General features: G+C 35.1%; 1 protein-coding gene across 1 annotated transcript in view; it reads right to left on the bottom strand.

Moving 5' to 3' along the window:
- Nucleotides 1-2,144: 2,144 nt before the first annotated feature.
- The window catches only part of LOC126484391 (RAB6-interacting golgin), a 62,586-nt gene continuing 50,213 nt past the window's right edge, over nt 2,145-14,517 (bottom strand). Inside the window, exons 5-6 of the mRNA XM_050107892.1 lie at nt 8,575-8,797; nt 2,145-5,413 (exon numbers count right to left, since the gene is read on the bottom strand). Of these exons, the coding sequence (XP_049963849.1) occupies nt 5,132-5,413; nt 8,575-8,797 (505 nt within the window). The 3' untranslated portion in view covers nt 2,145-5,131. The remainder of the gene's footprint in view (nt 5,414-8,574; nt 8,798-14,517) is intronic.

Here is a 14,517-nt window from a genome sequence, read left to right as displayed (position 1 = left end):
AAGGCTGATGCCCCTCTTCAGGAACCACACATTTGTCTGGCCTCTCAACAGATACCCCTCCGTTGTGGTTGCACCTACGGTACAGCTATCTGTATCGCCGAGGCACGCAAGCCTCCCCACCAACGGCAAGGTCCATGGTTTTGACTTATTATTAGATATTCTGTATATCAACAAGATAACAGCCTGCCTATCCCACTCAGAGCAAGAATTGAAAGGAAAACAATGCATTTTAACACTTGGCAATAATCACTTTGCTAACAATGATAACTGCATGTAAGTGGCACAATAAAAGGTGTCCGCCGAGCCCATCGTTCAGTTTGTCATATATCTTATTTGCCCAGAACACTTCATGTTGACTTCCCTGTTTTTTTCATTTCTGCCAATGCCGGCTACCTAGTAGTTGCAGTGTCAAAACTACATGGTGAAGCTTAACATTTCAGTTTCCAGTAGTGCAAATTGTGTCAGCATTTCGCCTCACTCATCTCTGTAATCTGCAAAGACCTGTCTTGTGATTTAGGTTTTGGTTCATCATTTTCAGTAGCTGTTTTTGAATAGTACCGATGTGAAGAAACAGCACACTAGTTGCGTGAAAATTGTTTTTTAACACAAGTGGTGTGCTATATCTTCACATTCGAACTCTTGTTATTCCGTCTCATCCCCCCCCCCCCCCCCCCATGCAATTGGACTTCTTTTGTGCCACCTACACTCACTTCAAACAGTCAAAGAGAAAGACTGAATGTGATAAAAGCTCAAAAAATAGTAAGACTCTTTGACACAGTGGAAATAAAATTATGTTCTACTACAATTTCGAAAGAACAACTTCAAATATTTAACAATACAAAAAAATACAAAATAAAAATATTGGCATTCTATATTGCCATTTTTGGAAAAAATATCGATATTTAATCAACAGCCTTACCAGGTAGTCATCCACCCAAGTACCAATCAGGCTCAATATTGCTTAACTTCAATGACCAGGAAGGAACTGGCATAACTGATATAGCAAGGCCTTTGGCATATCAGAAAATGCAACTTACAGAATCACAATTTTTTTTATGATACCCTAGCATCCACACATAACTGAATGTGCATGACCAAGGACAGCATCTTTGCCATGCCACAGACCGCAATTCAGGCAATGGTGCCATATCTTCACAATGTTTAATTTTTACCGTATTGAAACCACTGAGTATCCAAATTGAGATGTCCACACCACCCACAGCCCAAAGGTTGTATGTGGCCCAAAGCAAGTATCAAAATGGCTCAAGAAATGAGCATCTCATACATCATCAGGGGTGGGGGTGAGGGGAATCCATAAAATTTCTTTTACATAAAGTTATGATAAACTGAATATTTTCAATACGAAATTCCACCACACAATTCTCTCATTGGTTCATCCTTTGTTTGTGCAGCCCAATAGTAAACATCTTCCAATGTGGCCTAGGTAAGCTAAAAGGTTGAACATCCCTGATCTATATGATCATGTAATCATTATTTCATTTTCCTAGCTTGTGAATCTTTACTGGTTGGTGCTCAATGTTATTAAACATCAATTGGGAATTGCTATTGATTTTTGTTAGTCTTTGTCAGCTTGGTTGCATCAAGACATTATAAAGGATGCTCATACCAAGTTTTAAAAGTTTAACCTTCCCAGAAGGAAAGAAAGAAGTCAGCTGAAAGACTACAGTGAATGTCAGCTGTTTGATCTGAACTTAGATTTTTACACTTATGAATGTCCGAAGTATTTAACCCATCTATTTCCCCACTGTTTACAAGAGTACTTGAAATGTTCTTTTTATATCTGTGTTATGGTTTTGCACCATTCAACTGTATGTTCTAAGTCTCCTGTAATAGGACCGCTTGGATATATATACAGAATGTTTTAAAGTATTTTCATCAAATGTCTGTCAGTGGACAGATAACATCATGGGACACAAGTTTTGTTAGAGAAAAAATGTCCACTGACACTTTCCAGTGACCCTACGCATCTTTTATGATTGCTTACGCCACTAAGAAGTGAAAGGGTGTAGGCAGTTTATGGTGTACACATGAAAGGTATGTTGCCTGTAACCAGTCATCTGCTCCGTGTGAAAGCATAAAAACTAAACATATATTGTGATGCACGAAACAGCAAAACAGCTTCAGTCAGTTCAAAAACATTTATTTTACAAATCAGATCTTCATTTCTCACATATCAATTGCACACTGTCAAACATAAATTACTGAGACATTCATCTGAATGAATACCAGTCATTCATTTCAATACTGTAAAAGCACATGTTCATATCTCAAGGTAGAAGTCAAGCTGACAATATACAGTTGCAAAGCAATTAAGTGTGGAAGTGCTGAGAGATATGTTAATAATGCTGATACTGTGATAGTACATGTAGGCCACAAAATTCAACACAGACATTATTATGCACTTTTTCTCTTAAAAAGTGCAAAAAATAATGATTGTCAAACAAACTTACAACAAATATTTTGTGCTGAATGTAATAAACACTACTCCAAATAAAAAGTGTGCACAAGAAAGTAGATTGGAATGAAAAACCATCTGGGGAAAATGCAATGCATGATTAAAATGCTGTATAAAATGGCATTCAAATTGAAAAACAATGTTTATGAGTGTCAAAACAATAATAAGCTAACTAACAGGCTGATCTTGATACAAATATGTACAAAAATATTTTCACTGCCAATTTTTTTACATTTCAAATCATTGTATCCAAAAACCAAAGCTAAAGTCTATACATCTAACAATATTCTTTTTCAAGTTCACTGCTTCAAAAATCACAGTATATTCAATTAATATTATAAACTGTATTAATTGTTTGTGGTTCTACATTTGCAGCAATGCTGCAAAGAACAGTTTCAGATATAGTGTTATGTTTACACTAGGGTTTCTTCTTCTCCACACTATAATCTGCGCCTTACATTCAGAAATTTCATATTTTATGGAATTATATTATGCAGCTGTATATATAATTACCAGAGGGCATATAGGTCACAATATAATAGAACATTTTATTAGATATTTTTCCATACAAAAATTAAAAAAAATGAACTTCCACGTGTATGATTTGTATAAACCATAACAACTTACAGTGATAAAAAATCTGGAAATACAAACAAAGAATTAAATATTATGTATAGAAAACAGTACAAGAAAATGTAGAAGGTCTCATGTTGCACTAGCTATGTACATTATTTAACCAGAAATTCCAAGTTTTATATGTAGAAATACATTTCCAAAGATGCAGTAGCAAATTACTTCACAAAATTAACTGTTTTTACCTCATTGCACTGTGTGTGTGTGTGTGTGTGTGTGTGTGTGTGTGTGTGTTATATAAATCTCAAGTATCATCAGCAAAGAAAGATTATTACTGCCAACCTTTAACTCTGTGGTGCATGTTGTTATTGCAGTAGACGACTGTTAATGGACACATCTCTGGAGTTTTAATCAATCATGAGCCTGCAAATGCATGCAAGGCACAAAATCAGTAGGGAGAGCCCACTGCAGTGGACTGTGTGCATTTGCAGGCTGAAGAATGATTAAAAACATCAAAGAAGTGACCTTTAACAGTTGCTCGTTACAGTGGATGCTCTATGCCACATGGTTAACAAATTATGAGATTGCTGGAATTTGTGTCACCTATTGTAAGTGATGCAGCGCATTAAACTCTACTGAAAAATTGAAATATTCTAATTGCAAGGTCCACATTTTAAGTGATGCTTTATGTGTGGCCAGATGTTACATACATCTTGTCAAAAATGTTAAGTATCTGATGCTATTAACCACACTCCTTTCGTGATGAAGGTCTGCACTAAAATTATTAGCATTCCACAAGAATCAGAAATGACTATATATATTTTAAAAGATTGATGTATCACAGAAGCACCAACACTATTCAAACAGAGTAAGCATTATATGCACAATTTAAACGTATGCTAACTGCAGTCAAACTTTTTTTTCGTACAGGTACAGTAACCTAATAACATGTTCCAATTTCTGAATTTTAGAGCAAATAATTGAATTTAATAATCAGAAATAATACAGCCCTATTTTGTACACACAATTTGTCTGGAAGCATATAATATTGCTTCTAGACATTTTTTTATAGTTGTGTGAAACATTAAGAAAAGTGAACGTATTACATATGAACGCCCAGAAAAGTCATCATTAGAGAAGAAATGTGCAGGGATTTTACACACAAACATGTCTAGCAAAGCCACTCCTACTCATCTAGAACCATGCCAACAAAAATACTTTTACTGGTTATCTAATGTAACAAGAGATTATTTTGTTTCATTATTAAATATTTCTGACATTACTAATGACAAGTATAAAAAGTACAAAAGTATCACAGCATGACCTGGCTACAAAATTTTTAATCATGAAACAACAGATATTGAGGCTCATAATAACTATTTTTAAATGTCACAGCTACATGCCATAAAGTACAACACTATGAGTACATAAACTGCATAACTGTGAATTGCACTACATTTAGCCATCTAGATAAAAACATTTCTACTTGAAAGGGTGACTCAAAGTTTCACAAGTGGAAGTTTTGTTTTACTATATGGCACTATTTCTTTATGAGCCCCAATATTCATCCACCATCAAGCACAGACAGGCTATAAAACGTACAACCATACAAGATATGTAAAAGCACTCACTAAAGAATTCACTCCAATCAGCACCATACCAGAATAAAGCACCACAAGTTAATCTACTAAACATGCTACTAACAGAGTACTAATTTTGAGAGGCACGTATTTTTACAAAATAAGTACATAACTGGAATAAAATATATACTTATAAAATATTATTGTCAAATTATTGTTAGTTCTTTCTGTTTAAATCCTGAGTTCTTCAGAAAATCATTAAAAAATCCTTTCATATATATTTATAAAATATTAATTAGCGAGGCCATAAAATACATCACTCCTTTGGTGCCACTAGCTGCACATCGGCTGTAATATTTATCAAATTTTCAACTGTAATAAAGCAGTAATGGCTCAATACAAAGATATTTCTAATATATGGGGTAACTATAAGGAACGGTAACCGAATTACAGCTGCTGCATATGGAATATTAGTCAGCATATGCTGTTTCGGTACTCTCACCTATGTATCATCCTGAAGGTTCACTAAATGATCATCACTATTAACTATTCGAGACTCCGTATCATTAGTCTCCGTTCCATCCTTACATATCAAAATATCATTTTGATCTGAACATTTGTCAGACATTATGCATGGCTGCTCGCATGCAGATATTTCTAATACTTCACCTGAAACTCCCACTTTTTCCTCAGCAGCAGCTGTGTTTTCATCAGTTTGTTTATGTTTCAGTGTGTTACACATTGAATATGAGACTTCGTCCAAGGCACGCAAAGGAGATAGTATCTAAATAAAAAATGAAAATAAAATTGAAAGAAAGGAAACAAAAATTGAAAAATAAATAAATAGCTATCTTTTAATTGTTGATATTAGAATATAGACATAGAAGGCATTGTGTATGTGTCAAGATACCAACTGCAATTAGTAAGTGACTAGAATATAACTTTCCTATTAAAATATAGCAATTACATATCACAATATGTCACATGCGTTAGGCTGCAATGTCAGTATTTACATTTTACCATTCCACTAACTTTTGACCTTAACAGTAAAAGCATGGATGGGACGTTTACACTGAAAAGACAACTTCCACTTGCATGACACACCAAAGGGCGAAACACAATGAAAAAAAAGAGGATCATACAATGTTTTACTGTTTCCTAGTTGTAGATAATTGTTTCAAAGGGCATAATAGTTGCACCCAGTCGTTAACAAGTCTTATATTGTTTATCGGCATTTTAATTCTACAATATTATTAAAAGCACATAAGTCCACGCAAAAGCAAAAACAAAAATTAAAAATCACTTAAAACTGTGACAGATCAATATATTTTTTATATATGTTGAATTGCAATTTCAATATTTTGCCTGCCTAGGTAGCTTACAAAGGAGGTACTCTAGTCTCATAATTATCATGGTTAAGTGTGTCAGCAATGTAGCTACAATATAGTTCCAACTTGTGTGACTTCAGTTATACATATTTTGTTTAATAAATATATGTTACAGAGATTATACATCAGTAGGAACCATACATCAATGATGAAACATAGACGTATTGTCACTGCATTCCCATTACAAGATATAACTTTTCCCATAGAACTATGTGCATCATTCTCTGCAAACTAAAACATACATACATGCAGCCTGTATTGCATTTGCATGTGTCTAGTAGCATTTAAAGTACAGGTATTCTTTCGAGTCTTATAGAAAACTTTAGTGACAGAAAAAGTCATTCACATTTCATACAAAAGCTAGAAAGATGTACATATTTACACCATATTAAGACAGTGGTGATTTAGTGTTGCGTGTTATATACAGTTTTGTCCCACCAAGTTTATCATCATCATACTGCCACATAAATTACTATAAAGATCTGTGCAAGTCCTCATAACCTCACTAAGAAATACAAGTAGAGATTCTCAAGTCTGTACCCTGGGTATATGTATGTGTGTCTTCTAACTTAACAATATTTACTACTGGTGAACAAGTTTCACAGAGTAAGATTGCATACAGAGAAATTTAAAGCACTCAGGTACATGCAGTTTCCAAATAAAAAAAAATTAAGATCAGCACAAAGAGATAAAATACCTGTAACCAGCAATTTACAAGGCATTTTGAAATATTTTTTATGGAACTATGCAAAAACTTGTTCACATTCACAGATGCTGAAGAAAGACAATAGCTACACATACAAGACTGCTTTCTACAAACACAATATTTCAGAAGTACATGAAACACTTCAAATAGCGTACTGCCATATTTACAATGTTTTCATTTAGTATTGCAGAGCAATATTGACACAAAAATATACATGTTAAAAACATGGTGGGACAAAACAAAACATAGGTGAAATAGCTAAAATTTACAAATTACCAATAACACATTAAGTTTAGTTTCTGCAAGAAAATTTTTAAATGCAAGAACTGTAATTCAGTATCTTTAAAAATATGCTGCTGTAAAACCACATGTGCACAAATAACACTAAAAATATTTACAGTCTGTAAGTGTGTGTGTGTGTGTGTGTGTGTGTGTGTGTGTGTGTTTTATTGGACATTCCATACAGCTTAGTCACTAGACTGTGGGCAAACAGCACTGAAAGCAACAATCCTCAAATTAATGCTGTTTCTGTACTCAAACAAATGCACAGAACCAAGTAATGAATGAATTTAAGATTGGATCATTTAGAAATAACAATGATTTGTGAAATTTCACATTTAAAATTCATTTGTTGTTACAGATACTGTTAAAGCACCATCACAAATGCATTGAAATATCTTTTTAACTAGCTTCTTTAAAACCAGAATACATCTCTAGCAATGATAATTTCTTAAGTGCAGAATAGATAACGCATGGGGGCTAAAATTTCTAAGACATATTATTTTCAGAAAGAAATTAATGTAATACAGTGGTCCAGCATGTAAACAGAAAATTCAGTTTAGTACTAAAAAAAACACAGCATCCAGGCAAAAACTAAATTTCACGAAATTTTAAAATCCAGCTCAATTACGGGTTCCAGTATATTGAGTGGGTACCTATGATTTTTATGAAGATTAGTGTCCATGAATTAAAGCTTTTGAAAAGTAATTAAGATTATAATGGAAAATTTTTTTGTCAGGAAGGATGTCTGTCACTGAGGATGTCTGCCATTACAAATGATTTTTAGGGGCCAGAACTTAGTTCAACGTGACCAGCTGAAAATAATAATGTACACAACTGACAGTAGAGCACAAACTACGGCACGCGCTACTTTTCTGAATGATGAATTTAAGAGCTGAGCAGACAAACAAATAAAATCATTTTACCATGTTCAAAGACTGTGTAAACTGATTTGCACGACATAAAGAAGAAGAAAAAGTATGTACCATTAATGTCAAAATAACTTCATGAACATAACATCCCATGTGTGTATCTTTTGCTGTAACACAAACTGACTGCACACATCAAAACTGAAGTCACATCTGAGCCCTTGACATTCTATTTTAAAGTCAACTGTTTCATTATTTTATGCTACAGCAGCAGACAAAACAGCATCTTCACTTCGTGTCCTTACCAGTTGCGAAACACATGAAGTGAGGCGCGAGCAACAAATACTTTACTGAACCACAGTATTCACCATCCATACATAGAACTAATTTCACAATGTTTAACAATAAGTTAAGTTCTTTCACATTCGTATAAATATAGAAAGCTCTATTTAATCACTTTATTATATGAGATAGCAATGATTTTGAATAATCATTCCTTACGTAATATACATTACTATCAATAAGAATTACTTTTAGAGTTCAGATCGCAAAACAGTGCTGGTTGCTCACAATCCAGAGTTTCAGTAGTCCATTAACAGCAGCTACAGCATGAAAATATGTGGTAATTTCTTTGTACAGGAGTGGTAGGACACCACACAAAGCTCATAATTTCCTTTTATATGTGCACAGGACGTGTACTCACCACTTTGTTGTCAGCTGCAGTGCGCCTCTCTTCCTCACTTAATTCGACTGATGTTGACAACTCTAGCTTGTCCATTAGTTCTGACAATTTTCGGGCTTTTCGCATTTCATTCTGCTCTATTATAGTACATAAATGTTCAGTCAGAAGTTCTTTGCGTTCTAGCTTACTGAAGAGATGCACCTTAGCATCTAGAAACTCCTTTTCAGCTCTATTGTAACGTTTTCTGCATAAAACAAAATATGTAACAAGTAACTTTTTGTGTGTTATCTGAGAGCACTAAGGTAGATTTGTTTAGAAACTACTACCAATAAGTACAAAATACTTAACTGGAGCAGAAAGAAATTTATCATGTTAAATTAAAAGATAATATAAACAGTGGCAGGGCCTACATCAAAGCTGCAGACGTATATTCATACATTTTAGTAGAACGAGTAAAATTTCACAGTATCCTATGAGAAATAATAATATAAGCTGGTGTGTGAAAGGAAAAATTCGAAGAGACTCAAGGGAGAAGATTCTGACAGAACCAAAAATATTAATACACAAGAGCAGAAAATCCTACAAATCACACTTTCATCTGACATTACCAAAGCACAGACATGCATCAAGACAACATACACTTATGCAACAAAACAAATTTCAATGCATATCAGAAAGAGAATAGCCCTTTCTATGTAAGAAAGAAAAATTTTCTGAAAATGCATTGTTATTTTTAATCATCAGTCAGCTACGTATGTATTGATTAATAAAAAGATGGTGGTATTTTTTCCACTTCAGCTGTGTTTATTTTACTGATTCATGCCTGGTTTTGGCCTTTTAGGCCATTTTAAGTGATTTTCTCAGTAAAAAAGAATACACTACATTACCTCCAGAAATAGAAACCTGATGATATGAAGAAACTTATCCAAAAGATATATTTAAAAAAAAAAAAAAGAAATTTCCGACTCTTGAATGTTAATCATTCATTTATTTTACAACTATGATTTCAGATTTTTTGCCTTTCTCAAGTGCATGTTGAAATGGTAAGACATGACTGATCTGTACGTGACATGTCACTGTCAAAGAAATATAGTTCTGATCTTATACACCAGTTGTATTACAGGATACAAGTACATATCAAAGATACATACTATGGCTGACATATATTCCTGTGAGGTCACAGGAATATATTAGATGTTAACTGTATGTTAAGGTTTCTCATTGTGCACAATGTCAGCCATACTATGTATCTTCGATATGTACTCGTATCCTGTAATACAACCGGTCTACACAAGACCAGAACTATACTTTTTTGACAATGACATGTCATAGTGAGGTCAAACATATTTTACCATTTCAACATGCACTTGAGAATGGCTACAAAGCCAAAAATCATGATCGTAAAATAAATGAACTGTTGTTGTGGTCTTCAGTCCTGAGACTGGTTTGATGCAGCTCTCCATGCTACTCTATCCTGTGCAAGCTTCTTCATCTCCCAGTACCTACTGCAACCTACATCCTTTTGAATCTGCTTAGTATATTCATCTCTTGGTCTCCCTCTACGATTTTAACCCTCCACGCTGCCCTCCAATACTTAATTGGTGATCCCTTGATGCCTCAGAACATGTCCTACCAACCAATCCCTTCTTCTAGTCAAGTTGTGCCACAAACTTCTCTTCTCCTCAATCCTATTCAATACCTCCTCATTAGTTATGTGATCTACCCATCTAATCTTCAGCATTCTTCTGTAGCACCACATTTCAAAAGCTTCTATTCTCTTCTTGTCCAAACTATTTATCGTCCATGTTTCACTTCCATACATGGCTACACCCCATACAAATACTTTCAGAAACGACTTCCTGACACTTAAATCTATACTCGATGTTAACAAATTTCTCTTCTTCAGAAACGTTTTCCTTCCCATTGCCAGTCTACATTTTATATCCTCTCTACTTCGACCTTCATCAGTTATTTTGCTCCCCAAATAGCAAAACTCCTTTACTACTTTAAGTGTCTCATTTCCTAATCTAATTCCCTCAGCATCACCTGACTTAATTCGACTACATTCCATTATCCTCGTTTTGCTTTTGTTGATGTTCATCTTATATCCTTCTTTCAAGACACTATCCATTCTGTTGAACTGCTCTTCCAAGTCCTTTGCTGTGTCTGACAGAATTACAATGTCATCGGCAAACCTCAAAGTTTTTATTACTGCTCCATGGATTTTAATACCTACTCCAAATTTTTCTTTTGTTTCCTTCACTGCTTGCTCAATATAAAGATTGAATAACATCGGGGATAGGCTACAACCCTGTCTCACTCCCTTCCCAACCACTGCTTCCCTTTCATGTCCCTCGACTCTTATAACTGCCATCTGGTTTCTGTACTATTAACAGTCAAATGGAGGAAATTTCTTTCAAGAAACTCCATATACAAAGGCTGACTGAAAAGTAATGCATTCACCTTCATAGGTGTGTAGGCAACAGGAGGCTGGAGTAGAGATGGATGGTAACTTCAATTGTCTTGCATATGCAGATGACATAGTACTACTAAGTGAATCAAAGCACGAGTTGAAAGAAATGTACCAGAAAATGGACAATTATGCACAGAAGGTAGGGCTCAAAGTGGATCAAGATAAAATAGAGTTCATGCAGTTCAGATGTAAATCTAATAATCATGAGAGCCTGAAATGCTGTAGCTGGGGCAGAAATGGAAGGCAGAATTGGGGGACAATATGGGCTTGGTAAGAAGAATGAGAGAAGAGAAAGACTAATTGAGTTCTGAAATAAATTTCAGATCATAACAACAAGTACACTATTCAATAATCACAACAGGAGGAGATATATTTTGAAGAGGCCTAGAGACACAAGAAGATTATAGTTACATAACATCATCATCAGACAGAGATTCTGGAATCAGATAACAGATTGCTCTACGTACTCAGGAGCACATATTGACTCGAATCCCTATTTAATAATGATGAAGCACAAACAGATGTTTAAAAGAATTTGTTACAAGAGTCAATGAGCAAGGAAGTGGGATATTGAAGTACCGAGGAATGATGAATCACATTTGAAATTTTCTAAGGCTGTACATGCTGCAATAATAAATACTACAATAGGTAATTCAGCTGAAGAGGAATGGAAACTTCTAAAATACGTATTCACAGAATTTTGACTGACAAATATAGGTAACTGCAAAGATACCTTGGGTAACAGAAGCAATACTGGAACTGGTCAACAAAAGAAGGAAGTATACAAATCTTCAGGAAAAGCCAGCAGTACAGTAAGTCTTAGGAATAGAAAAAAAAGGAAGTGCAAGGAAGCAAGGGTAAAATAGCAGTAGGAAAAAATGTGAATAAATTGAAAAAGACATGTTCTTCAGAAGGGCTGATTCGGCGTACAGAAACGTTGGAGCAGCATTCAGTGAAACTTAAGGCAAGGACACTAACATTATGAGCGCACAAGGAATTCCCCTGTTAAATGCAAAGGAAAGAGCAGACAGGTGGAGAGAGTACATTGCAGGCCTCTACAAGGGAGAGGAATTGTCTGATGGTGTGACAGAAGTGTAAATGGGTTTTGATATGGAAGGGGATCCAGCATTAAGAGTGCAAGTTTAGCAGAGCTTTGGAAGACTTGCAAACAAATAAGACACAACACTTAGATAATATTCCTGTGGAGTTTCTAAAATGATTCGGTGGTTGGGGGGGGGGGGGGGTAGAATGGCAACAAGACAACTATTCAAGATGGTTTCTAAAATATATGCATCCAGACATACTGTCAGACTTTTAGAAAAACATCCTGAAAACAGCAAGGGCAGATAAGAGAGAGAACTACCGCACAATCAGCTTATCACTTCATGCAGCAGACAAAAATGGCATACTGAAGAATGGAAGAGAAAACTAAGGATCTATCAGACGACAATCACTTTGGCTTTACGAAACATAAAGGCACTAGGGAGGCAGCTCTCTTGTTACGCTTGATAATGGAAGCATGACTTAAGAAAAATCAAGACACGGTCATAGGATTTGCTGACCTTGAAAATATTTTAAGAAGTAAAATAGTGCAATATGTTTGAAATTCTCAGAAAAATAGGTGGAAGCTGGGAAACATAGGCGTTTTTGAACGAGAACCAAAAGGGGAATGTAAGACTGAAACACAAAGAATGAAGTGCTTTGATTGCAATGGGTTTAAGGCAGGCATGTAGCCCTTCGACCCATTGTTCAATCTATACATTGAAGATGCAATGACAGGAAAAAAATCAAGAGTGGAATAAAAATTCAGGGTGAAGAGTTGTCAATGATAAGGTTCACTGATGATATTGCTATCCTCAGTGAAAGTGAAAAAGAATTACAGGATATGTTTAACGGGGTGAACATTACAATTAATACAGAATATGGACTAACAAGAAAAAGTCTTCAATGGTGGGATTGACTTTTTGAAACTATCTATACGGTGATGTAGGTTAAGGTCCCAGGTATCACACCCTGCAGCCATTTGCCCTGGTGGAAACTCTTTTTCGAATAACCAGTGAAAGAAAATGTAATTTAGTGTGATGCTCGACAGTTTCAAAAATTGTTTGTTCTATAGATCGGTTGTGTGGCATAATGGTTAACAAAGTCCTCACATGCCAAGCGTTATGAGTTCGAATCCTGTCATGTGCTTTCAAATTTTTCATCTTTAAATCTTTATCGAAATGACTTTTATAGTTATTTTTATTCAATTCACTTGTTTAACTGTAATTTTTTTTATTTCTATTCCTTTGTCACATCATTTTAATCATGGTATTAACTTTCTAAATTGTGCTCATGTTTTCTTCCTATCTTTCTTTTTCCAGTTGGAATCTTTGTGCATGCGAATTTAATTATTCTTACTTGTATATAATAATATTTAAACCTTCAAAAATTCTGATCATCAGTTAAAAAACAAAACACTAAATAGCCTATTTATATTGTTGTTGTTGTTGTTGTGGTCTTCAGTCCTGAGACTGGTTTGATGCAGCTCTCCATGGTACTCTATCCTGTGCAAGCTTCTTCATCTATCAGTACCTACTGCAACCTACATCCTTCTGAATCTGCTTAGTGTATTCATCTCTTGGTCTCCCTCTACGATTTTTACCCTCCACACCGCCCTCCAATGCTAAATTTGTGATCCCTTGATGCCTCAAAACATGTCCTACCAACCAATCCCTTCTTCTAGTCAAGTTGTGCCACAAACTTGTCTTCTCCCCAATCCTATTCAATACCTCCTCATTAGTTACGTGATCTACCCACCTTATCTTCAGCATTCTTCTGTGGCACCACATTTCGAAAGCTTCAATTTTCTTCTTGTCCAAACTAGTTATCGTCCATGTTTCACTTCCATACATGGCTACACTCCATACAAATACTTTCAGAAACGACCTCCTGACACTTAAATCTATACGCGACGTTAACAAATTTCTCTTCTTCAGAAACGATTTCCTTGCCATTGCCAGTCTACATTTTATATCCTCTCTACTTTGACCATCATCAGTTATTTTACTCCCTAAATAGCAAAACTACTTTACTACTTTTAAGTGTCTCATTTCCTAATTTAATTCCCTCAGCATCACCCGATTTAATTTGACTACATTCCATTATCCTCGTTTTGCTTTTGTTGATGTTCATCTTATATCCTCCTTTCAAGACACTGTCCATTCCGTTCAACTGCTCTTCCAAGTCCTTTGCTGTCTCTGACAGAATTACAATGTCATCGCAGAACCTCAAAGTTTTTACTTCTTCTCCATGAATTTTAATACCTACTCCAAATTTTTCTTTTGTTTCCTTTACTGCTTGCTCAATATACAGATTGAATAACATCGAGGAGAGGCTACAACCCTGTCTCACTCCTTTCCCAACCACTGCTTCCCTTTCATGCCCCTCGACTCTTATAACTGCCATCTGGTTTATGTACAAATTGTAAATAGCCTTTCGCTCCCTGTATT

The sequence above is a fragment of the Schistocerca serialis genome, chromosome 1 (assembly GCF_023864345.2).
Source record: "Schistocerca serialis cubense isolate TAMUIC-IGC-003099 chromosome 1, iqSchSeri2.2, whole genome shotgun sequence".
NCBI lineage: Eukaryota > Metazoa > Arthropoda > Insecta > Orthoptera > Acrididae > Schistocerca > Schistocerca serialis.
Note: the sequence above shows the minus strand (reverse complement) of the source record. Positions and strands in the feature narration are given on the sequence as shown.